The following is a 25,688-nucleotide window of genomic DNA, read 5'->3' on the forward strand; positions in this document are numbered from 1 at the left end:
GGTGGTTACGAGGTTGTCAGGACTGATTCCCGAATCCCTTCGTGTCTGCGCCTATAGCCAAAATGTAAGAATCATTAGCAACACCAGACCGAAGGGCGGTTATGAAGTTGACAAATTTGGTCTCCTAAATGCCACATGTCAGAGCCATTTGACAACGATTCTCAAAGTTTGTTTCCTTAGTTCCCACAGGGGTATGCTCTCATATTGACATGGATATTCTTTTCTATGAGTATATAGTCCCTTCCACAAATATGAAGACTCTCTCGACTCTTAGCTATTTCAAACACTTTTCCTTTTTCTTCTTCTTCTACTTACTTGAACGTCGGAATGTTCTGTCGAAAATCTCTGGCACCCTACTAATCCTACTTCCTTGAGCGGATAGGAGGATTTGCCTTAATGTGTCTTTCTACTAATAGTTAATTCGATGGATCAACCCCTTGCCTTACATAACTGCACTTGATAGTCTTCTATTATATACACGTTTAAGGGCTAATCCTCCAATCCATTCAAAGGGTCGCCGAAGCTGCGTGCGTGATTTTACCGATAGCGATGTTGCTCGTTGGAGGATCGATCTTACCGTCCACTACGGCCACTGCCCTTTGCCGACGCCGTGCTCTCCGGTGCAGCGCCTCCGCGCCGGTGCAGGAGGCGGGTCTACTCCGGCGAGCGGCGGAGGTGGCGGACCTCTCGGCGGGGCACACCTCGCCTCACCCTAACTTCGGATGCGTCATCGCGCGGGGCGTAGACGTCGTCGGCGAGGGTTTCCTCTATGCGCAGGGCACAAAGTGCGCCGAGCTCCAGGCCGTCGAGATGGCCGGCGCCCTCGCACGTGGTGCCACTGGCTACCTGAACATGGAGCCTGGCGATTGCTACTCCGATCACACCGCTGTGTCGTCCCTTGTCCAGGTTGGCATCGCATTCTCTCTCTCTCTCTGGCTGGTCATTGAGAAACTGATATATTCTTTTGCGTGCGCACTGACGGGAACGTGCTTGCCAGTTGTTTGTGAAAATTTCTCAGAGATTCCTGCCATTTATGTTATCTTTCGGGATGGGTCAGCATTATTAACATGCCCGTTTTTAACAGAATGTTCTTCCTTTGCTGTTGCGCTTGGGATAGTAAAAATTCTGTTAGCTGTGATTATTTGTTTCCTAATTTTGCTTCTCACGCTAGCGGTCTGATAAACACTCATTTAGGGCACTACGTATCCTTGACTTCGAGACTCTTGACTTTTCCTCGCTTCAGTAGTCATTCTAGTTAGCATTCAAGTCGTAGAAGTAAATGTTCGAATGCTGCTAGGCTCTGTTATTGAGATTTCTGAAGACATCAAAATCAATTTGATCATTTGAGGGTTTCAGACTTGTATAGGATTGGAGAAGGAGAGTGAATATCTGTTTGTTAGCACTAAAGCAAAGGTGATCATTCGTTCTGCCTTCATATGAGCTCTCTTGATAAGGCATGCTTAGATTCATGCTCTTAACATGCATATCTAAGTATATTTAGACATTTTATTACGAACCTTTCCTCTACATTTCTAGAAACTTATTGCTAAAGTTGAATAAATTACAAAATAGGATGTATAATGTTTATTTCAAAAGCCTAATGAAATTTGCAAATTGTTCCTTTTAAAATAATAAAATCTTCAAAATTTGTGAAAGTAAATAAATCCTTGATTGCCTTTGTAGTAGATTTAGAATGGAGCTTAGACTTCATCTGTTTGTTTAAATAAAGGAATGCAGCATTTGAGCTTTTTATTAGGCAGGAATTTCAAGAGTTGTAGTGGGCTTGAGACATCCATTCCAACATTTAAGAGGGAAAGCAATCCAATCATTAAGAAATGAAGGTGTTCGAGTTGATGTTCTTGGGGAAGACTTACAGAGTAAAATCTTTGAGGTATGGTTTTCATGCTAAACCTGTACCTACCCTGCTTCTGTGCCATTCATATTATTTGTTCTCCTTCTAGTATGGTAAGAGAACTTCCATTGTATATTTGATTGAGTTATGAGAACGCATGAAGCAAGATATGTTTTCAATTTGTGATTTGTCATTTAACAAGTCTATAGTTCTTATCATCTGGCTATATACTGTCATAGGATGCTTTGAAGTCCTGCCTCATAGTTAATGCTCCATTACTCTATAGAGCTGCCTTTCACGTTCCATTTTCAGTTCTGAAATATGCTATGACATTAGACGGTGAGATGAATTAGTTCTTTTGTGATGTAAGTAACATTTGTACATTTGATATCTTTCTTTTCTGATCATAACTTTGTCTAGAGACTTGTTAAATGGCAGGTAAGATTGCAACTAGAAGTGGGCATGCTTCATGGATAAGTAGCAAGGTATCTAGAGGTCGAGTATTTGAATTGCGTGGCAGAAGTGATGCTATTGTTGTCGGGGGAAATACTGTGCGCCGTGATGGTATATGCCCGTGATTCTTTTTATATTTGTATTATAACTATTGTTTCTTGTATCAATTGATGTTCATCTTCTTTTGTTTTTTAAGATCCACGGCTAACTGCAAGACATGGAGGAGGGCATGTTCCTGCAAGGATAGTGATGTCACAAACTCTTGATCTTCCTGATGAAGCAAATCTCTGGAATGTCCATGAAGCATATACTATAGTGGTGACACAAAGAGGTGCTGGGAAAGATTTACAGAAAAAACTTGCAAAAAAAGGTGTAGAAGTGGTGGAGTTTGATATTTTGAGTCCTAGGGATGTTATGCAATATTGCTATGATCGTGGCTACCTTTCTGTCTTATGGGAGTGTGGTGGTTCTCTCGCTGCACCTGCTATTTCATCTGGAGTCATTCATAAGGTTGATATTAAGCTGAAACTATATGTTCTTTCTAGTTGATCAAGATATGTGTGGTAAAGATTCCCACATTTTTCCCTTTTCTACTGGATTCAGCAGGCAATTGTTCTCATTTAAATTGAATTAGTAGCTATTATTCTTATGATTCTTCTATGTGCCTTGCGAAGTATGAATTATCAAATATTTTATTATTTAACTATACATTTTGCCATGTTCTTGAAAACCTGTATTAAGAAAATGGACTGCTTTTTGAATTACCATTGAGTAAGATAAGACACTTTATTCTAAATATTTAAAGTTGGAGGCAAATCTGATGGTTTTAAAATAGATTACTTATCAATTGTTTTATTTCTCATCCAATTCCTGTAGAGTTTGATGATTTTGGCTGATTCTTATTTCGATAAAATATGTTTGCTAGGCCATCCTGTTATCAATGTCATATAAATATGCACCAGTATTCTTTTATTTAGATCTTCTGAATAGAAATAACAGTTACATCTTCTAGGTTCTTATTCTTAGCTCTTCCATGTATTAGGTTTATGCATTTGTCGCACCAAAAATTATTGGGGGAGTGAATGCTCCATCTCCAGTTGGCGAACTGGGAATGGTTGAAATGTCTCAAGCATTGGATTTAATTGATGTTTCATATGAGCAAGTAAGTTCTTGGATTGTTGTACATGTTATCTGGAATGCTGTTTTTTGTGTGATTTATTTGTTTTTGATTTACCTAAAAGGACCTTCTATAGCATGGACTAGACCAGATTGGTAGGGTAAACCAATATCCATACTCCATAGTCTTGAAGGGCTTATTTGGTGTGCTGCACACACTCACCTAAACATCTTTTGCTGTTGTCATTTAATGACAAATGCTTTATATCCACGTTTTACAATTTTGTTATAGGTGATGGTCTGTATTAGTTCAGAGCAATACCATGTCGATGCCAAGCCATGCAGACACTCAACATGAATCAACATTGTTCCAATCGAGCTGACATAATTTTGACTTTATCTCTAACAATATCTCATGAGTAGGAGGTTCTAGTCTCTACTAGTGTCAATTGGATTGGAGCATCAACTCTTGTAATATTTCGGTGAGATATCAATACCATAATTTCCCATCACCAGGAATAAATATGGTTCCCATCCATATTTTTATCACTATATATCTTGATTGGCAATTAGATGTTGAATTAGTAATTGAAATTAGAACAAGCAATGGTATTGAATATGGATACAATAGGTCTCAAAATTCTTATTTGATTGATCGCCATAAAATGTGCCTAAATCATAGTAATTGGACTTGAAGGTTGAGTAAGATGAACCTCAATCATAAATTTAAGTCAGCCCTTTCGTTCATCTTGTTTCTTTCCTTTCTTCCTTCCACCATACAAAATGTGCCTAAAATGTTCTCTTTTAACAATGGAGAGATTTTAGATATACTTTTAATCTCAGCTTGAGCAATTGAAAATGATAAGCAATCTTGTTTTATTCTTATGCTTAGGTCATATACCTGATATATTTATCTTGAAAGTTAGGTTGGGCCAGACATGCTTATAAGTGGATTTCTTCAGCCAATTCCAGATCTTTCACCTGTTATACCGTCATCAGATGAGCTTTCTGCTATTGATCCAACTGTCTGTCCATTTGATACAAAAATTATATCTTTCTATAAGACGTGGGACCCGTATGGGGCTTTCTCAAATTACTCCCCACATCCTATACAAATGCCTGATGAAAATGGAAAGTATCAGACATGGTCAAGCGTGGAACACTATTATCAGGTTAGTGTCCATTGTCGTGTCATGACAAAAAACTAATGGATGACCTCAATTTTGAATTCTTTATTGTAGGCTTGGCCAACGTGAATTTATGCAGTTGTTACCTATTGTTATTGTTAAACAGAAAATTTAATATGGTTTTCAGGCACACAAGTTTGCTGGGGTTGATGATCCTCTTGCTAAAGATGCCTATGAAGAAATAAAAACAGCAAAAAGCCCAGAAGAAGCATCACGTAAGGGAAGAAGATTGCAGAGACAACGTCCTGACCTGGTATGCTTTATGCTATATTCTCTATGCTGAGTTAATTGGGTTGGATGACCACATCCAAAAAAAGGCATTAGGATCCAGCTTGATTTTTTATTGCTATTAGGGCCTATAGAACAAAAAGAAGGAGCACTTAATAGTATGTATGTTTCATTGACATGCCTTATACTGACGCTGTAAACCTCATTTTTTCCACTGACCTTTTACCTGTGACAATTGACATATCACATTAGAAGTGCCGCAGAGGAGACTTCTTAATGAAACCTTAAATTGTGGCTTTATGACGTGCTCAAAAAGGTCATGGTCTGTCTGTTGGTGTATAATTTTCAACTTGGTCTATGTGCTCCTTGCTCCCCATCCTTTTCTCTATACCTTTTTTTTGTCTCTTATTTTTGTAATATAGACTACAAAAAGTGGAGATCTGGCCTCTATCCATGAGCAAGTACAATTTGTTATACTTACCATGTGAAATTGATTCAGCGTTGGTTACTATATATGGATTTTTTTCAAACTGCAACACATCATTCAGACATTCTCCTCGCTGCTATTTGAATATCTGTGCAATACCTGAGTTGTATTTTAGTAGTTATTTTGGGCGATCTGATTTGATAATTTGACCTGAGCCTCTAGTTTGTTTCTGTTTTATAGCCTTAAATGATTTTGCAACAAGCAGGCAACTATAAAAGGTACTTGCTCTGTCATCTTGATCCAATATCTTCAGCTTATGTGAAATCCTTATTGTGCATAGGAAAAAAGTGCATTATCCTTGGTTTTGTCCTTTGCAAATACACCTTTCTCCTTCTCTTTTTTCATCTTTCTTCTGCTGTAGTGCAAAAACTCCTTTTCCAGACAATTTCTTCTTCTTGACCTCTCACTCTACACCTTATATGGTTGATCATTCATTCTTTCTCTCTTTGGGCTTTCTATCTTCAGGACGTTTTGCCACTCATTACCTCACATTTAAAAACAAACAAATAATCCTCTTTATTGTCGAAAGTTTATTCTTAACATTACTTCCGTTGCCGTCCAGGTTCGTGCTGATTGGGAATCTGCCAAGATCGATATCATGTACAGAGCTCTCAAGTGTAAATTCTCTACATATCCAGATTTAAGTGCCATGCTTGTCTCAACTGCAGGCTCTGTTCTTGTTGAAGCATCACCCCATGATCTCTTCTGGGGTGGAGGCCGGGAAGGCGAAGGCCTCAATTACTTGGGCAGGCTCTTAATGCAATTGAGAACAGAAATTTTAGATAGAAATTCAAAAGCTGCTGTTGTCTCGTAATTAGTCTGGTCCTGCGATATATTCATTTGGTATAACAGCTGCAATATTAATTTTCTTGCTCTGTTTGGTCTGACAATGGAGAAATGTTTGTACGAACATTTGGTTCATTTACAATCTTCCTATTGAGAATATGTTAAAGTCATAATGAGAATTTTATGAGCAACTTGATTGATATGATCTCGCATGAAACCCTATTCTACCACATGGAGAAATTTGCTCTTATCAACCTAGTGGTAGAGGTTAGGGGATTTTTTGAACTATCAAATGAAATAAATAGGGAACTTAGGAGGATTCGTAAAGAAAATGGTGGCCTTATCGTTTGATAGACTAAACTTTTGTATCATTTTTTTCCTTTTTAAATATATTTTATCATATTTTTTATTTTGGGCATAAAAAGTCAAAAAGGGGATAAATACCTCTTCCCTATTTTTCTTTAGAAAAGGTAATTAGTTTAAACAATGAAACAAGAAAGTTTCTTGTAGAGAAATCCGTATAAACTAATGGTGGATGGCTCATTATCAATTTTCTATTTTTAAATAGAATCTCAAATAAATAAATATATCTTATTAACAATAAAATTTAAAATAAAATAGTCAGATAACCCTAAACGCATCTTAGTGATAATAAATTTTGAAAAGAAATTAACGCATCAGTATCTTCTTGTTTTGATTAATTATCGAAGAACATTATAACAAGAAATTTAAGGTCATTGTCTATTTATTTGTGATATATCTTTAAATATCTAATCAATTAATATGAATCAGTAACGTAGTTGTGACGACAAAAAGAGATGAAATAGTGGACGTGGATCGATGAGAGCTGAGCACTCCCGTGAATCTTCTCTCAGTACTTTGTCTCATTCTCTCCTGCTGCACCACCAAGATTCATTCTTTAATTAGTACGTCAATGCTCTCTTTCTCTTGTTGTCTTCAACGCTGCCCGGCCACGGAAATCTCTAAGTCGATTGTTAATTCGTTGGGCGGCGCGAATGTCTTCGCCATCATCTCGGAATCCACAGCTCGAGTACGCTATAAATGGGCCCGATCGAAAGCGAGAAGCAAGAGCATCGCCGATCGAATTAACGTCGAGTGATTAATTCAGAAGAACGAGCCACCGGCGGCGGCGGCGGCGTCAGCAGATCTAGAAGCGCACTCGAGAGGACACGATCGACCCAGGGATGATGGTCGTCGGAGCAGACTCGCTGCTCCGTTGCGTCTTCGAGGGCTGCATCCCCGCCACGTGCTCCGGCATCGATCAGCGCCCCTACCACCGCAACTGCAAGTGCGCGCTGCACCGCCACGACCGCCGCCGCTGCGCGAATCCCGGCCTGCGCCTGAGCGTTTCGTACCCGATTCGACGACGCCACCTCCGCCACCAAGGCCTCAGCTTGGCGGCCGACTCCGCCGGCCCGGCTCCCCTCCTGGACGGTGGGAGCAGCCTCTGTCGTCGGCGAAGGATTCAGTCCGAGGGACGCAGTACAGTACTGGCTTAGTTTGTAGGATACGAATGCTGGCGTTTGATTTGTCTTCCTGCACTTTGTTCTCTGGATTGACTTAGAGAGCCGCTTGAGAATTGAAGATTGGAGCAGTAACGGCCCAAAGTCAAAAACAAACAAACAAAAAAAAAATGGAGTGAAGCAATGCTGTTTCCCATTTACTGTTCTTCAAAGTGACAATAAAAAAGTGTACAAATCAAAAGGGGTTTTTTTTATTGGAATCGATATAGAAGCGCTCTTTAGAGCGGTTTATCCGGAGTCAGTATATTTTTATTTTTAAAATTACCACATTAGTATAATTGCTATAATAATATGAACATTAATTCTAAAACTCTCTACAATCCATTCATATTATAATACTCTCCATCTCATTAAAAAGCATAGAATCCACTACTACATACTCAGTATAATAACATATCTTTTTCACCCACATTCCTTTTAACATTAATACTTATTATTTATGGATCCCACCGTCTACTCAATTATCTTAAAATTATATCATATTAAATAAATATATTTTAAAAAATTAAAATTAAAATTATTATTTTTAATAATAATCTTACTTTTAAAATAATAATTTTAAAAGTTAAAACTAACCGTTAATAAAATTTTATTCAATTTTAAAATAGTCGTTAAAACTAACCGTTTTAATAAATATAATTAAAAAATAAAAAAATACACGTGGGTGGAGCCAGTCTCCTGACTAGCCCACCCCACTTTTAATTTAACGCGTTCAATTGTTTGAATGCATTCAATTCGATGGGTATTATAACATCCCTCCATAATGATATTTATTACCAATGAAGTATTATATATAACACCTCGTTAGAGCATCCATTAGAGCATCTGTAATGCATCGGCGTTATAACATCCTCCACTTCATTAAAAAGTATGGGGTCCACTACTACATACTCATTTATAATAACATATCTTTTTCACTCACATTCCTTTAACACTCATTATTTATGGGTCCCACCATCCACTCGATCATCTTAAAATTATATATATATATTAAATATATATATTTTAAAATATTAAAATTATTATTATTATTTTAATAATAATCTTACTTTTGAAATAATAATTTTACTATTTTTAAAAAATAATATTAAAAAGTGTGTGTCTTATGATAATTAATAAATGGTTAAAATTACAAAGTTGGAAAAATAAAATTTATTTAAAATTAATAAATGGTTAACAAAATTTATTTAATAAACCGTTAAAAAACTAACCGTTTGATTTAATTTTTAATTTTAAAATTTATAATTTTTTAATAAAAATTAAAATTAACCGTTGATAACCGTTAAAACTAACCATTTAATAAATATATTTAAAAAATAAAAAAATAAAAAAAATGCATGTGAGATGAGCTAGGCCGGCCCACCCCGCAGCACTTGAACACGTTCAAAGTATTGAACGCATTCAAGTGTTTTAACGCCCCACATTGGCGTTGGGCGTTATAACACCCCCGATGAATGCGCGTTGAACATGCATTAGTGCTCTTATGGATGCTCTAATCAATACAAATAAATATTATTGTAGTAGCTAGGGGTGGAGTCACCTTGGGTGATTAGGATAAGCTTCAATACCATCTATTTAATTTTTTTAAAAAAATTAATAGCTTTTTATTTTTTTAAGTAGTTTTTTTAGCACCACCAAAACTGTTAGGTCATATTTTATTGATTTGTAGTTTGAATTAGAATATTTAGTAAGAAATTATGAAATACGAATCCTAGTTCCCTCAAGTTGTACACGAGCGGTTCTTCTTCGATTTTTGTCATTTTGGCGATGATTTCCTAAAATTTAGGTCCTGGATTGTGTGTATTCGAACCCAAGGAAGATTTCTGATCAATTTTTAGCATGATTGATATGTATAACTTTGTACTTATCGTGTTAGAAAAAATAGTGGTTGATGAGTCTTCTAACTCCATTTGTAGTGAAACTAATATTTGTTGATATTGAGATGAAGTTTTTTAATTTTATATTCATATAACAATTGATAGAAAAGATAACGAGGATAACAAATCTGCTTTGTCAAACAAAGAAATCTTTAGATATTTTAAATGCAATGGACTATATTTCAACTACTAAAATTTTGTTTCATACTTTTAGAGAAGAATGATTTATTCTTTCATTTAGTAATGTGAAAGAAGTTTGTATCAAGTATACTATGATATTGAGATACCTCATATGGAAGCTCGTTATAAATTTGTTACAAGTCGTTCTTGTGAACAAAATAACTCAATCATAATTGAACACTACTATCGATTTGATGTTTTTACTATTGTACTAGATTTTTTTAAGTTGAAAGACTTAACAGTATATTCAAGAATGTGGCAGTTGAATTTCTTAAACTTAATTGTGATTTGGAACCTAACGAAAACTTTCAAGTTCTTAATGTTGATCACATCTATAGACTTGTTGAGAAATTCTATCCTCTTGATTTTGATGTATAAGATTTGTACCACTTGAGAATGTAATTAGATCACTATAAATTTGATGTTCCTTGCAATGAAGATTTCAGAATTTATCAACTATTTCTAATTGATGTTAAAGATTAGTTGAAATAAATAAGTAGGAATCTATCATTTGAATGACAAGTGTTTTTTCTCATTTCTTATAGTTTATACATTATAACTATATTGTTTACTCATATATTAAATCTAATATATTTATTTAATTGGCAGATTGATCCGCCTTTTTTTAACTCTTCCGTTTCTACAAGAACAATGAAATGAGTATTTTCAATTATGAAACTTAAAATAACTCTTCGTAATAATATGGAACAAAAGTTTTTAATAAATTTTATGGTCATCTAGATTGAACGGGAATTGATTGAAAAAATTAATAATAATATATATAATAATTAATAAATTTGATTCTACAAAGAATGCAATAGCATAATTATTTTAATGATGTTTTTTGCTCCGTGCTTTTGAATGTACTGAATATTGAATACTTTTATTCCATAATTTTGAAAAATTAATATTTCACATTCACATTTTTATTTTTATTTATATTTTTGACTTAATTAATTTATTTATCATTATATATAGTCGACAGTAAATCTAAGATAATTTTGAATCCTCGTTCTATAGTAGCTATGAATTATAGCTACTATAACATAAATATTTTAACTCCAATAAATATTAATAAATTATATTATAATAGTTATAATTCATAATTGTTATAATATATACATTTTATCCTCGATCAATATTATTGATTAATATAACATTATATTATACTTTGATTTTGATTAACACTAATAATATTATATTGTATCAATTACAATTCATAACTTTTATGATATGAACACTTTATTTTTGATTAACATAGATGCACATCATATTATAATAAATATGAATTATAACTATTATAATATAAATAATTTATTTTTGATCAATATTAATATTATATTATAGTAATTATAAGATCGTAGTGGTTAGAATTGTATAGTTACAATAATATCAAAAATAAAAATAGTTTTAAAAAATAAAATATATAAAAGTAGAATAACTTTTGTCCATTAATTTAACTCTAAAACATTGAGAAGCACAAGATCATACCACCATTAAATTGCCAATAAATTTTATTTCACATGCATGATCTGCCACTTAAATATATAAAAAGTTTTGTCACTGGCAATAGATACTAGCAGAGAGTATGGAAAGAGGCAGTTGAGTTTGCCATGCATACTTGAAGGTGACAGTCTCTCCTCCATCAAAGAGATTACGATTGTTGAAAGAACATTGCCCTCCTCCAATTAGCTTAAACACTGCTTCGTTTACCAGTTCGACGCTATTGAATCCATTACACTGGAACACAATTTCCATATAAGCGCAAGGGCAGTTGTTGTGCACTGTCACTTCGTACTCCGGCACGTTCTTATACTGCCCTACAACTGCTTGACTCACACTTATGTCTGCAGCTGGATCAGTGCAGTCACCTAAACCTGTGTTGTGAGAAACAATTAAGGAATACGGATAACCCAACCAATCCGAATCTGACTCAAATTCGAACTCAACTTAAAAATTATAAATCTGAATTCGAATACGGATAACCCAACCAATCCGAATAACTTAACTGACCCGATTAAAAAAGATTTTTTTTACTATTTTGTATGATAATTCTTGACTTCTATTTCAATATTTTCATCATTATTATACTAACTTTCTATTATTAACAGTAACGGATAGATCTACTATAGGACTAAGGGACCACGGTCCCTCCGAAAGCGAAGGAAGAGTTTGGGTTGTTAATTGTTGACAGATTGATCACAATGTCCTACGATGATACCTTCATAGACCTCCTAAACTTAAAATCTTGGATTCACCCCTGCCCATTGATGTACAAAGCATTTCGATTTTCAAAATATAATTTGATTTACTCCAAAATAACTTTTCTATCTTAAATTCATGTCAAATTGGGTTAACCCGAATCCAATCCGACTCAAAAAAATTTTCTTCAAGTTGATTTAGATCAAGTTCATTTTTGATACCTCTGTAAAAATGGATACGTAGAAAAAGAAAAGGATAATTATACCTTTGTGGATGATGCAAAGAGAAATAAACAAAGCGAAGACGACTTTCAAGTTGGCCATGTTTGATTTTGATTGGAAGATATATTTTTTTGCATGTTTAAATCGTAATTTATAGGAGTTTGCAAGGGGAAAAAATTGAAACATTTAATTGCATTAAATGAAGGAGATATTGTTATAAGTTAATTGAACTTCATTTTGATATGGTCAATTTCAATTCTTAAATTAATTAATATGGTATTTTTTATATATTATTATATGAATAATATATATCAATAATTATATACTGAAAAGAGACAAAATAAAAAGATATTGAACAAAATAGCTTCCCTATTTGTATTATTATCAAAAAGATATTTCATTTTTATAAAATATTACAAAATAATTCATATTTTAAAAATACTTAAGTAATTTTGATCAATTACTCTTTGTTATAACAATTTAAAATAAAAATGGTTCGTATTGTAGGCTTATGGGCTCCAATTGTTAATAGGCTTATGGGCTCTTAACAGGCTTTCGTCAGGTGCATGGGCCGGTGAAATAGGGTTAGGGATTGGAGCGTTATATAATGATTTGTGGGAGTGCAGGCGAGAAGACGGCCAAGTGCTCAGAAGAGGCGGGGCGCGAAGTGTTCGACAGCGTTTCTCTACTGCTCTGCCAAGATGGGTATGGATCAAGAACCCTAGACCTTTGTTGTTTAGCTTCGTCCATGCTGGCGCTGATGGCGCGATTATGCTCGCAGGTATCTCACGGGACTCCATGCACAAGAGGCGCGCTACCGGAGGTAAAAAGAAGGCCTGGAGGAAGAAGAGAAAGTAAGCATCTTGTCACGGGAAACCACTTTCTTTCGTTTTAATTCTTCCAGTTGGGTATTCGGATCTGTTGTTGTTCTTGATTTCCTATGAAAAATCTTCGTACTTGATAATTTATTTTTACCTTCGATCTGCTTTATTTCGCTTTTGAATTTCTTATCCTGGATATAGGTAAATGTTCTGTTTACGATCTTCTCACAAAAAAATTTCTGCTTTATTTTGGATCTCAAATTTAATTTTCTTTTTTTTATACTGTTAAAAGGTATGAGTTGGGAAGGCAACCTGCAAACACAAAACTTTCCAGCAATAAGACTGTGAGAAGAGTAAGAGTCCGAGGAGGCAATGTAAAATGGAGGGCTCTCAGGTTGGATACTGGGAATTATTCATGGGGAAGTGAGGCCGTAACACGCAAGACTCGTATCCTTGATGTGGTCTATAATGCTTCAAACAACGAGCTTGTGAGGACACAAACCCTTGTTAAGAGTGCCATTGTCCAGGTGGATGCAGCCCCATTCAAGGCGTGGTATCTCCAGCATTATGGGGTTGAGCTTGGAAAGAAGAAGAAGTCTGCCTCAGCTGCCAAGAAAGACACAACTGAGGTAGATTTTTTGTTCTATCCTTTTTCTCTCTAATCAGCATTCCCACATGGAACTTTGTGTGTATGTTCAATCTGGTTTTACTAAATCGATATGAAAACATTGTAGTTGCAAAATTTATGCACACATAGAATTATGATTTACTAGCTTGAGTTTGCTTGTTTTGCTGATTCATCATTAAAAATGTCCCAAGTTTGACATTAATTGGTACTTTTGAGGTTACAAACTTGGGTTTAAGGATTAAAATATACTCTGCAAAAGAAGAGATGGGATTTCTTTTCTATTTTTACCCTTGAGACAAGCTATTCTATTCATCATGAAAGTGAATGTTAATATAATGTTTTTCTATGCTATGCATCATCATAAGCTTAAACACAAGTCCTTATTGTTCTATTTGATTGATTTACATATTTGAAAAAATATTTATTTATTTTTGTGATACCTAGAATTTATCATCACATGCCTATACCTATGCTTCAACATAAGATGGAATCTGCCACCTCAGCGGCCTCACACGGTGTGAGCACCAATGATCTCAAGTGTACTTTATAGAGATTTGTTGTCTCTTCCGCTTAGTATATCTTGGTCATGTTTGATTTAAGCATCCAATCTTACATGACTAGCTTGTTAGCCAAACCATCTCACTTGCTTAGCTTCTTAGCCAAACCGTACACATAAATTTCAGATTATTCTTGGTGCTTCTTATTGTGTAAACTATCGACGTCTGATAGGGGCAAGAAGGTGAACCTACTGCAGAAGTAAAGAAGAGCAGCCATGTATTGAGGAAGTTGGAAAAGAGGCAGCAGGATCGGAAACTTGATCCTCACATTGAGGATCAATTTGGTACCGGAAGGCTGTTGGCCGCCATCTCCTCTCGCCCTGGCCAGTGTGGTAGAGCTGATGGGTAAGCAGAATTCTATCAAATTTAATCTGCCTTTGTCGATATCCTTTCTCTACTCCATCCTAATTTTGGCCTGTTGCTATCTTCAATACTCAGCTACATATTAGAAGGAAAGGAACTCGAGTTCTACATGAAGAAGATCCAGAAGAAAAAGGGCAAGGGAGCAGGAGCTGCATAAGTAATTAGCATTCGGTTCTTTGTTTTCTCTAGTTGATTTCAAATTGCTCTTGTTGAGTCCTTATTCTTCTCAATCCTTTGAGATTGAGATTTATTTGCTTGTGAAAGTTTTGACACTGGCCTGTGATGGCCACTTTGATAACATTAACTCAAGTCTTTTTTTAATCAATCTCGTTCAAATCCTTTGATAATTCGATTTCATGAATTTTTTTTATCGATTATCAGAATAATAAGAATAAATTGAGAAGTTTAGATGGATTTTATAAAATATGCCAAACCAACTAAGTTAACTTTGTAAAATTTAACTATTTTTATCTTTTTTGCTTCAATAATTTTTAATGGTCCAAATATTATCTAACTTCATTACAAGTGAACTAGAATGCTATTCTGGGCGACTCGTGCCGTGATGTTGTGATTCATCACTGTTCTCATTGTCCTGTTCAACTATTGTCGATCGTTGACTTGGTTGTGATCGATGTGCTGTTCGTCGGTGCTCTGTTTGGTTGCAGATTTTGGTCGGATAGTGGTTGGAATTCGACGAATTTAGTCGGAAACAGGGCTGATCGCGGTCAGTAGTGGTGCGCGCTCCATCCTGCCCCGTCCCGTTCGGCTACGTCGTCGATTCGGTCATGATTGACACGCGACGCGGCCCCACTGTCAGAAATAGGGTTGATCGCGGTCGGCAGTAGCGCGCGAGTTGCCAACCGCGATTGACCTTGTTTCCAGCCAATTCGCGATCGTCGGACGGCAAAGGATGGGTTGCCGTTGCACAACGATCCTTCCTCGGCCGGTCTTCGATCGTGATTTGGTCGGAATCCGACCCGATTGCGGTCGACAGTGGCGAGCGTCGGCGAGCTGCGCGTCGATCGCGCCCGAGGGAGAGGTCGGCTCGACGAGGGCGGCGACAGCAACGGTTGGTCGCAGGTGTCGCGTACGGATCATGGATTCCTCGTGCAACATAGCATTATAATTTGCTAATGTTAAAAATAAAATTAAAACTGAACCAAACTATAGAATATTAATTCGAAAGAAACCAAATTAAATTGAAATCTTAATTCAACTTGGTAAATTTCTTCTCCTTTTTAGGAACTACAGTACCGTTGGAGAATAATCGATTGGTGGGACCTTTTCAAAAGTCAACAAGTAAACGCGGAGCTAACTCGATTAAAGCGTTCGGTTCCCTTGCCTTTCTTCTTCCCTTCGCGTGCCCGTCGCCTCGCATTCCTCCTCTTTCCTTCGGCGGTCTTTCTCCTCGGTTTCGCCGTCGCTTCCTGCTTCTATGGACTGCACTAGTTCCTCCCCTTCCATTTGGGGACGACAATCGGTCTATGTGGATCACTTCTACCGCGTTGCGGATCCGCTTTCATCTCCCGACTTTGGTGTCGAATTAGGGTTGGTTGGTCTCTTCCTCTTTGTTGGTTTCTTACCTAATTCTTCTACTTTCCGTCCTTGTCAATTCTTCTAATGTCGGTTGGATCGATGCTTGACTGTCTATTTCGATTTTTTTTCTCTCTCATGTTTTTATTACTCAATAATCTGTTGTCTCAATGGTTCTGCATGTGTGCCCATATCAGTCCGAAGCGGGAACCAAAAATAGTGCTGGTTGTTTTGATGAAATGGACTTGCTTATTCGCGAGACATCTTTCTTGCAACTATTTCACGAAATTATATCTTTATTTTGCAAGTTTTACTCAAAGAAGGTTCATTTTCGTATAATTATGGTAAATGGATTTCTACTAATATTCTCTTATAACGATTATTCACCTTGTTTGTTATGGTGGTATCTTTGATTTCTTTTTTTAGAAAATAATATGATTTAAGAGAATTAACTTTCTCCTTAGATACTATACAAATTTGAGATAATTTAAGGTACTAGTTCAGATTTCTTTTGGCATGACCACTGATGACAACAAACCGTGAATATGACATATATGTTAAACCAAGATGTAAAGATAAAATGAATTAGCATAGTGATAGAGAAGTATTCAAATTGGTTTAAAGATAATAAAAAATCATTTTGCAATTAGGGGGGAGATCATCTTGATTTGTTATAATAAATAAATAATGTCATTGTCAATATGAGGTATTCTTCTGTTTTGTTTGTCAATATGAGATACTCTTCTGTTTTGTACTTAACAGTCATTAGAATCTAATCTTAGAAGCGCCTCAACCTTGAAAGAGATAATTAGAGTTATTATACTTTATTTTATTTACATCCTAATGAATACTTTTCAACTACATATGGAATTAAAAAATATTTAAAAAAGTGGGGTCAAATGACCTCACTGAACAAAGGACCTGGCTATTCATCTGATATCTGAACTTCAGATTTTGGTCTGTACATTTTTTCATGAGAATGTTCTATATGGAGGTGGTTGAATCTAGATCTACATAGGGTTTAATTTTTAGATATAACTAGGGAAAATTTTCATGAAGTTTTGGTCCTAGTGGCTTGATCCAAAGTGTTGAATTCACTTGGTTATGATAAGTGTCAATAAACGAACAGTAGGTTGGAACTTTTGGATTATAGGTTACAAATAAGTCAGTTTCTGATAAATAGTAATATCTAGCCATTATTATTTTTGTTATTTTTATGTTTGATACTAAAAAGAATTCTATCCAGGAATTTATAGTTCCCAAAGTTTTCTTAAAGGCAGCACTAGACCATCTGCCAGTGTAGACTCATAGAAGTAGCATTTGGTGATGGCTTAGATCTGTTACAGACCATTAAAATACTATAAATATATAGGAAACTATGTGAAGATTGGACTTTTTAGTGATGGATGCAAGGAACTTAGATGATTCTTAGATGAATAATGTTATGTTGTACCATATATATAATTCAATATTGGTTTTGCATGAAATTTGTACATGTGGGTAATTTTTTGCTAAATTTAAGAAAACAGTATCAATACTTGGCAAGCTGGTTTCACTGTTTATTAGAAGGATGATCCGTTAGAAGACACATGTCCAGCATTTAGAATCATAGAATGTTGATAATCCTTGTAAAATTTGGTTTTCCATTGTTTAACAAAATTCAAGCATTTTAACTTTATAGTAATCACTTATTCAGCGCTTGGAATCTTCTCATTAAAATGGAAATAAAAGTTAGTTTTGTTAATAACCACCTTGTTTTGAGTTACATAATTTTGAGTATTTGTTGGCAACTTTTTTACTTCATTACCAGCTATGACAAGAATTCTCAAAGTCGCTCGATGTACTAATTACCAACCATTAGAATCTTGCAACGCTAAATACTACTGATTATTTTGGCTGTAATAATTTTCTGGTAGAATCAAGGTAAGAAAAAAATAGTTTTAGGTGGTAGGGGGGGGGGGGGGGGGGGGCAGCCTAATGCCAAGGTAATGGGTAGGCAACTAGGCAGCAGTTAACTACGGAAGAGACTGAGACTAGTTACTGATCCAAACAAGAAAAATTCAGGAGAACATAACAAATTAACCGGATGTTTTAAAACAATGGCCAATGGATGGTAGTGGAGATTGCCCTCTCTTGCATTGCAAAGTTCCGTTCTTTTGATCAAACACTCGTGTTTGAGTGTGTCAAGAGGGTTGCGCGACCATCAATCTATCCTTCGACATTAACGAGTTTAACTCATTCTTGAGAGCATTCTGTGCTCGTGGGCGAGCTTCCAAGGCTTGTGCTATCTTCTGAAAGCTACATCTGCATTGTTCTTCCTGCTCTCTGTTCTTTTGGGATTCAAGAAATCACAGAATCTCATTGCTTTGGACATTTTCTTCCATGAGATGTTGATCCTGAGATTTCAGCTAGTTGTGGTAACCTAATGCTTACATTTTGCAAAGTTCTTTTTGGATGCCCTGCAGCTTGTAACTGAGATGTCAAAAGAGAATTGCTCACACTATGACCACTTGATGCATCATGAGAACCCTCATCATGCATGCAAGTTGTCCAACGAAATGACGAAAGAGATCTAACTTTCAATAGAGCAAGCTAAAATGCATTTTTGCACATTTTTTGTGAGGGTTGGTGCTTCTTAGGTCTACTTTAGCGATCATGGATGAGATGGAGGACAAAGCAATTGGAGTGGATAATGTCAGTTGTTGCATTCTATTTTGTGGCATGAAGAAGCGTGAGGATTGATAAGGGATATTGAAGCTCTAAACATGAATGGTATTAGTGTGGACTGGGACATTTTATTTGGTATTTTTTTCTGCAGATGTGAGGAGGCTCTTGGCAAATGACAAAATGATGAAGGTTTAATGGCTCAATGATGATCTGAAGGTGGCAACCCTACTGTAATATTTTTTTCTTAAAGAAGCAAGCTGATCTCAAAATCAGTGATGCAATAGATTCGTTGAGATCTTTAAAATGGCATCAGTTGTAGTTGGAGAATCGTTTTAGAAGTGGATGATAAATTTCGATAATTGATCGATACTAGATGGGGGTATTGTCAATTGATCAATGAGGTTTAAGGCTGCTGGAGGTAAAGAATATATTGAATCTAGTGTTTTCAATTCCCATAATGGTACTTTATCCTTCGGTCTTATGTTTTGAATTCCCATAATGCTTGAATTATTGAACTTCTGTTAGGTTTCTCTTAGTCAATTTCTTCATTTCTCAAGTATATACTTGAAGTTTTTAAGATTAATACATAAATAGTGGTGGCGGTCTCTCTTGCCATTTTATTTTTTCTTAAAAATGAAAAGCTTCAAAAATGAACTGTGTTGAAGGCAGATTATCATTGCGATACGTATGGTAAAACCCACATTCTTGATTATAATCTAGTTTTATTTTAGTTGCTTATTCAAGTAGATCAGCCGCCAATCGGGATCATAACCTCCGCATTGACTGAATCTTCGTGCTTCTGACTGTCGGCGCAGACATGAACTCTGGGGAAAAAAATCTAGTGGTGTTTGACATCTGCAATTTATTTGCCAGTTCAAGTGCTAATCCAGTTTTGACTTGTTTAAACTTTCACAGAAGAAAACCTCATCAAAATGATCCTCATCGCATCGTCATCTTTGGAATGCAGCAGGATGAAGCGGTGGCATTGCCCACAGAGCTGGGCGAGACCTCCCATCCCTCCACCGGCTGCAGTCGGTGGGAGGAGCTGCTCCCCGATGTGCTGGCCAATATCTTCCACTTCCTGATCATGGACGATGTCATCGTCGCCTCCCGCGTCTGCCGCGCCTGGCAGACCGCCGCCTGCATGGAGCTCTTCCTCTCCAGAGGCACCCTCGACCTCCGCCCGCTCGACCATCTCCGAGGCGCCTCCAAGCAGCAGTACGCCACGCTCCTCTCCGTCGTCCTCTCCCGCCCCGCCTCCTACGATTGCTGGAAGATCTTCATCGCGCCGAGTTACGTCGCGATGCCGGACTCCTCCTTGGTGGACTTCGCGCGCCGGACTCCCCGGCTTCGCGCGGTCTCCCTCCCGTTGCGGTCCGCCTTCCCCCTCGGCACCTTGGCTGCCCTGTTACCGCACTGGAGCCAATTGGCGTGCTTCCGCGCGCTGATTCACCGGACGGCCACCGCGATCGCGCTGAGAGACCTCGGCCTCATGTGCAAGAACATACGGGCGCTGAATCTGCTGACGAGGATTGGTGCGGGGGAGGCCGCCGCCATGGTGGAGAACTTCCCGGGCCTGTGGTTGCTGCAGATGACGCGGTGCGTGGTGACGGTGGAGGCGCTGGTGTTGATCTTGGACGGGTGCAAGCAGCTGAAGAAGTTGGACATCTGCCACTCCAAGTTCGTCGACGAGATGGACATCGGCATGAATCTGACGCAGGATGTGATCGAGAAGGGTTCCAGCTTGCAGTGGTTCCTCTACTGCAAGGATCCAGGTTCGTGTTCCGAATGCTGGACCGAGAGCTTTCTGTTTTAGACGTGAAGGGGAAGATGGGGATAGATATTTTCTGAACTGCTGCTTGGTATATATATATATATATTGGTAAAACTAATTAAGAAATATATTATTTTGTAGGTATGTAATAATGTACAGTTGGTCTTGTTTTTTTTGTTTTTGTATTTTGACTGATCTTTTCTTGTATATGATTTTCAATACGAGAATGTAGGATGCTCAGTGCATGACAAATTACATGAACAAAGATAGGTGTCTTGCAACTAATTAAGTGGAGCCAGAGACAATTGCTTCCCTGGCAATTACATCGAGAAATTCAAAACGAACCAATATCGTTAGGTAACTCAGCAAAAATTGCAAACCAAACAATAAGCAAGCTAAACAAACAAATTCATTCCGTGGATCCCCTGGACACTCCCAGTTTTCTCTGTTTCTTCTAATATCCAGCATTAGCATCCTAATACCTGTAGTGAGCAGGCTTGTAAGGTCCCCCCACCGGAACACTGATGTACTCAGCTTGTGATGGAGTGAGTTTGGTGAGCTTGGCTCCCAACTTGCCAAGGTGAAGAGCTGCCACTTTCTCATCCAGATGCTTAGGTAGCACATAAACTTTCTTCTCGTACTTCCCTGTCTTCTTCTCCTTCCACAACTCGAGCTGTGCTATCACCTGTATTAATATTGTTTCTAAATCATATGCCATAAAGCTGTAAGGGAAGTATTTAAGGTATCAGTTGATGACAGTACCTGGTTGGTGAAGGAGCAGGACATTACGAAGCTGGGGTGGCCTGTGGCACAACCAAGGTTCATAAGACGCCCCTCGGCAAGCACTATGATGCCGGTGTTTGTATCAGGGAACACCCAGCGATCGGTCTGGGGCTTGATGGTGATGCGCTTGACGCCCGGGTAAGTCTCCAGCCCGTGCATGTCGATCTCATTGTCGAAGTGGCCAATGTTACAGACGATGGCATTGTTCTTCATCTTCCGCATGTGACTGACCATGATGATGTCCTTGTTTCCGGTGGTGGTCACGAAGATATCAGCCTCGGAAAGAGCATCCTCCAAAGTGAGAACAGGAATGCCCTCCATTAGGGCCTGAAGAGCACAGATGGGGTCAATCTCGGTGACGATGACCTGAGCACCGGCTTGTTTGAGAGCAGCAGCGCAGCCCTTGCCGACATCCCCGTAGCCACAGACCACCGCGACCTTGCCGGCGATCATAACATCGGTGGCCCTCATCAGGCCATCAGGGAGAGAGTGGCGGCATCCGTATAGATTGTCGAACTGTTATCCAAGCGCCGCAAGACCAACATGAGTGGAAAACAGAAATTTAGGATCAAATTTCTCCAAATAAGCGATGCCTAACTATGAGAATGGAGAAGAAATGGCGAGCTATTAAAATATTGACAACAAGGTAAAAGATTTCCGATCTCGAAAGCCAAATCCGAATTGCATAAAGTATCAGATCGAAATAAGAAACAGCAAATTTAGTTTTGAGGTAAAATCTGATAAAACAGATCTAGATCGAGAAACAAAAAAATGCAGATCTGGCTTGAAAAGCACAAACATCAAGATAGGTCTAGAAAAGTCACCTTGCTCTTGGTGACGGAATCGTTCACATTGATGGCGGGGAAGAGAAGGGTACCGCTAGCTTGCATCTGGTAGAGCCGCTTAACACCAGTGGTGGTCTCCTCCGACACGCCCACAAGCCGCTCCTTCATTCGGTGGTACTTCTTGGGGTCGGTCTTGAGCCCATCTCGGATGATCCCGAACACGATCTGGAACTCGGCATTGTCGGTGGAGGCTGGATCTGGCAGCTTGCCCGACTTCTCGTACTCCTCTTCGGCCTTGACGCCCTCGTGGATGAGGAGGGTGGCGTCGCCGCCATCGTCGACGATAAGATCAGGGCCGCCGTCGGCGCCCCAGTCGAGGCAGCGCTCGGTGCACCACCAGTACTCGGTGAGGGTCTCTCCCTTCCAGGCGAATACCGCGGCGGAGTCGCGCGCGATGGCGGCCGCGGCGTGGTCCTGGGTGGAGAAGATGTTGCAGGAGCACCAGCGGACCTCGGCGCCGAGCGAAGTGAGGGTCTCGATGAGGACAGCCGTCTGGATGGTCATATGGAGGGAGCCAGATATGCGGGCGCCGGCGAAGGGCTTGGCGGCTCCGTACTCGGCGCGGCAAGCCATGAGGCCGGGCATCTCCACCTCGGCGAGATCGATCTCGAGGCGGCCGAAGTTAGCCTGGGAGAGGTCCTTCACCTTGTACTCGCGGCCCGACGACGTCTTCTCCACGATCAAAGCCATTCTGCTTGCTTTGGATCGACGGATCAGGCGAAGAAAGTGCACGAAGATGACCAACTGGATCTTCGTGCTTATATAGATGACTTCGGAGGAATTCGACGGTGGAGATGATGCGGAGTTGCATCCGGCGCAGAATGTGACGCCGGATTTGGCGGTCGAGTTGACGACAATGGACCGTTCCGGTCCGGTCCACTGCGATCGCTGTGGGCCGTGCTGGATCAAGCCCACGGCCCACACTGGAAAGCGTCCGCTATATTACTTCAATTGTTACGGCGACGCCGGCGCCCAACCTTCTCGGTTCTCCGTTCGCTGGTGCGATGACGGAGATATCGTCGGAGGGGACGTCCACGGGCGCCTACGACAGTAGATCCTCGGAGGGCTGGAAGCAGCGCATCATCGTTTCCACCCTACTCGCCGGTTTGCCCCCTCTCCCCTTTCCTTTGGAACTGACAACATAGTTATTCCCTTCCCGATCAATGATTCGATGCGACCCGATTCGATTGATTTCAGGGGTCGTCGGTGGAGGAGCTGGTTTGATCTCGAAGCACAGGAAAGCTCTTGGTGTCGGTGTCACCGCAGCATCCGTAGCGGCCAATTTCGCCATCGTCACGGGATGCTACTGCAGTAAGTCTTTCGACCTCATGTGTTGTTGTTTATTTGGAAAATTTTGGTGGGAAATGGAATAAACTAGATACAGCTTAGTTCCTAGTCGATCAACTATGCCAGAATGTTATTGAAGATTTTTTTCTCGCATAGTTGTTAGATCAATTATTCATCAATTCCTACCATTGAATCGCCAAATTCACTGAACATCCAATGGAGAAACTTTGTATAAAAAAAGTAGGTGCAGCTATGGGTGTAACAGATGGGGGTAGTGGTGTCATCTAGGCTACTGCTAACTCTCACTATTACTTGAAAGAAACTTCATTGTGCCCTTTCTTCCTGTTACTTATCACTCTTCCTTTCTTCTCATGTTTATCTTTGCCATTTGTCCTTTTCTAGTTCCTTAACCTCTACAATTTGAAGATTAACACCTTTCTCTGAATTCCACACACTAATTAGTTGCCAGGATCATTGCATAATTTTTCATATATGTGATTACGGTTCTCTTTTGTAAAAAAGATAGAATCCACCACCCTAACGGCATCACACGGTCGGTCCCACAACCATCTATGAGGAGGTAAATTGAAAAACTGCAGTTGATCACGACGGAGGAGAGTATTGCTCAGCTTCACCGAGATTCGAACCCTTGTCTTTTTCTGCAAATCTGCTCCATCATAACCAACTCAGTTATGCCCCGGGACGTGATTACGATTCTCAATGAATGTAACAAGAGAGGACATTAAAATAATTAATTGCCTTCTTTGTTGTGAGAAAAGTACAAGTGAAACAGTGAGAAGCATTTCTTATGGTACAAGTTATAGCACAAGAATAAAAATAAACGTTCTTGAAAAAGGGTAAACTTAAGCTTTGAAATGGATGTATATAATAGAATATGGGATGCATTTAACAACAGAAGACTTTATGCTCTAGGACTATGGTAATGGTCTTTTGCATCACAGTTTTGAATTCTGTACTGATGCCCACCAATTAAATTGGCATTAGCTTCATTAGCTGCTTTTATCTTGCACTGATTTTTTTGTGGTGTATGCTGATTTCCATAAACATAACATAATGGTTTATTTAGGTGCACGTGAACTTGCACGTGATGCTCGGGCTTCAGACCCTGATGATCTTATGAATTCAATGGTGGGAGGATTTGCAAGTGGAGCAATTCTTGGAAGATTGCAAGGTAGTCTTTTTTTAGCCATCTTTCTTTCTTTCCTTTTGGAATATGAACTTGCGTTAACTCATCAAAGATCAAAAGTTTATGCTGAAAGATCTGGGCATAATAGAATCCAAGTCAATGAATAGGGCAGTTATCATTAAAAGGAACTGATCAAGATTTGCCATTCAGATTTTTTTTTCCCTCACTTGTCTTAACATGCAGGTTTTTCTTTCTTTTTTATCAAAATCTTGGCCAGATGCACATGCGAACTATTTTTCTCAAAATTTGGCAGTTAAGACCCAGATGAATCTCTTTTATTTCCTGGCTCCGATGTTCTCCATACAGATCCTTGTTGAGCCCATGCGCTCTTGTATAGAAATTGCTTATCATACTAAATTATTTGTTTCTCTTCTTGAAGTTTGTTTGCTCAGTAAAAATGGATGTAGGCTAGATCCATAATTGCTGTCACTTTCAGTGAAGACTCTCTTCTGTGACAACATATTCAACTTCGATAATCTACCTCATTCAGCAAGTATTCTTAAACTGAATAACTGATCAATTCAACATTGCAGGTGGCCAACTTGGAGCAGCTAAATATGCTCTCCTTTTCGCAGCTGCTGGAACAGCTGTAGACTTTACTACGATACAGCTGAGGCCTTACTTTCAGAGTTTCATCAAGAGCCTCTCCGGTATCAGAGAAGGGAAGTCTAACTGGAGCCTGCCGGAGTGGTCTCCAATCCAAGTGCTTGACGATGAAGCTCTTGCCGCTAAGCGTGCACGAGAAGAGCAGATAATTGCTCAGAGAAGAAAAGAAGAATCTTAAGTTAGAGACTTTGTTGTAGCGTTGATCATTCTGTAATTTTCTCAATATCTCTTTTCTAGCAGTGATCTGCAAATGTTGTCATGGTCCAAGATTACTGCACTTGAATCAAAAGTTAAACACACCTCCAAATCATGTAATATTTTGTGATGTGCGGGGGATTGAGAGTAAGAAAATATTTAAATTATTTTTTATAATAATATGAAACGTTAGCATTTCTTGAAAGTTTTTTTTCCTTTTTTTTTATATTGACAGACTGGCTGGTTAGAAGTGCAGCTAATATTTTCGCGAGGAAACAAAACAAGCAAT

General features: G+C 38.5%; 5 protein-coding genes across 9 annotated transcripts; 4 read left to right on the forward strand and 1 right to left on the reverse strand.

The window, feature by feature from the left end:
- The first annotated feature begins 549 nt into the window (after positions 1-549).
- LOC141826439 (riboflavin biosynthesis protein PYRR, chloroplastic) lies at positions 550-6,273 on the forward strand. Its single transcript, XM_074713682.1, has 9 exons — positions 550-906; positions 1,757-1,891; positions 2,092-2,191; positions 2,291-2,416; positions 2,502-2,815; positions 3,348-3,467; positions 4,348-4,593; positions 4,736-4,861; positions 5,886-6,273. The coding sequence occupies exons 1-9, from the start codon at positions 550-552 to the stop codon at positions 6,135-6,137; spliced, it is 1,776 nt and encodes a 591-aa protein (XP_074569783.1). The 3' UTR covers positions 6,138-6,273.
- A 6,502-nt stretch (positions 6,274-12,775) lies between these two features.
- LOC141826441 (small ribosomal subunit protein eS8-like) lies at positions 12,776-14,849 on the forward strand. The gene is made up of 5 exons (XM_074713685.1): positions 12,776-12,838; positions 12,915-12,987; positions 13,247-13,583; positions 14,312-14,484; positions 14,578-14,849. Exons 1-5 carry the CDS (start codon positions 12,835-12,837, stop codon positions 14,657-14,659), a joined length of 669 nt encoding a protein of 222 aa, XP_074569786.1. The 5' UTR covers positions 12,776-12,834; the 3' UTR covers positions 14,660-14,849.
- Positions 14,850-15,834: 985 nt separating this feature from the next.
- Positions 15,835-20,743, forward strand: LOC141826435 (F-box/LRR-repeat protein At3g48880-like). Of its 5 annotated transcripts, none has more exons than XM_074713677.1 (2): positions 15,835-16,054; positions 19,670-20,743. In XM_074713677.1, the coding sequence occupies exons 1-2, from the start codon at positions 15,938-15,940 to the stop codon at positions 20,516-20,518; spliced, it is 966 nt and encodes a 321-aa protein (XP_074569778.1). In that variant the 5' UTR covers positions 15,835-15,937; the 3' UTR covers positions 20,519-20,743. The 5 variants fall into 5 exon arrangements, with proteins under 5 accessions (XP_074569778.1, XP_074569775.1, XP_074569777.1 ...); XM_074713674.1 differs by having other exon boundaries at positions 15,835-16,050; positions 19,618-20,743; XM_074713676.1 differs by having other exon boundaries at positions 15,946-16,050; positions 18,854-20,743.
- Positions 20,744-20,752: 9 nt separating this feature from the next.
- LOC141826434 (adenosylhomocysteinase-like) lies at positions 20,753-22,794 on the reverse strand. Its single transcript, XM_074713673.1, has 3 exons — positions 22,084-22,794; positions 21,239-21,775; positions 20,753-21,161 (listed from the first exon to the last, which is right to left on the reverse strand). Exons 1-3 carry the CDS (start codon positions 22,792-22,794, stop codon positions 20,952-20,954), a joined length of 1,458 nt encoding a protein of 485 aa, XP_074569774.1. The 3' UTR covers positions 20,753-20,951.
- A 290-nt stretch (positions 22,795-23,084) lies between these two features.
- LOC141826437 (uncharacterized) lies at positions 23,085-25,583 on the forward strand. The gene is made up of 4 exons (XM_074713680.1): positions 23,085-23,208; positions 23,302-23,415; positions 24,479-24,583; positions 25,132-25,583. Exons 1-4 carry the CDS (start codon positions 23,109-23,111, stop codon positions 25,380-25,382), a joined length of 570 nt encoding a protein of 189 aa, XP_074569781.1. The 5' UTR covers positions 23,085-23,108; the 3' UTR covers positions 25,383-25,583.
- The last annotated feature ends 105 nt before the right edge of the window (positions 25,584-25,688 follow it).

Source organism: Curcuma longa, chromosome 4 (genome assembly GCF_044706935.1).
Source record: "Curcuma longa cultivar G26 ecotype Majalengka, Jawa Barat chromosome 4, ITB_CL_G26_1.1, whole genome shotgun sequence".
NCBI classification, from domain to species: Eukaryota; Viridiplantae; Streptophyta; class Magnoliopsida; order Zingiberales; family Zingiberaceae; genus Curcuma; species Curcuma longa.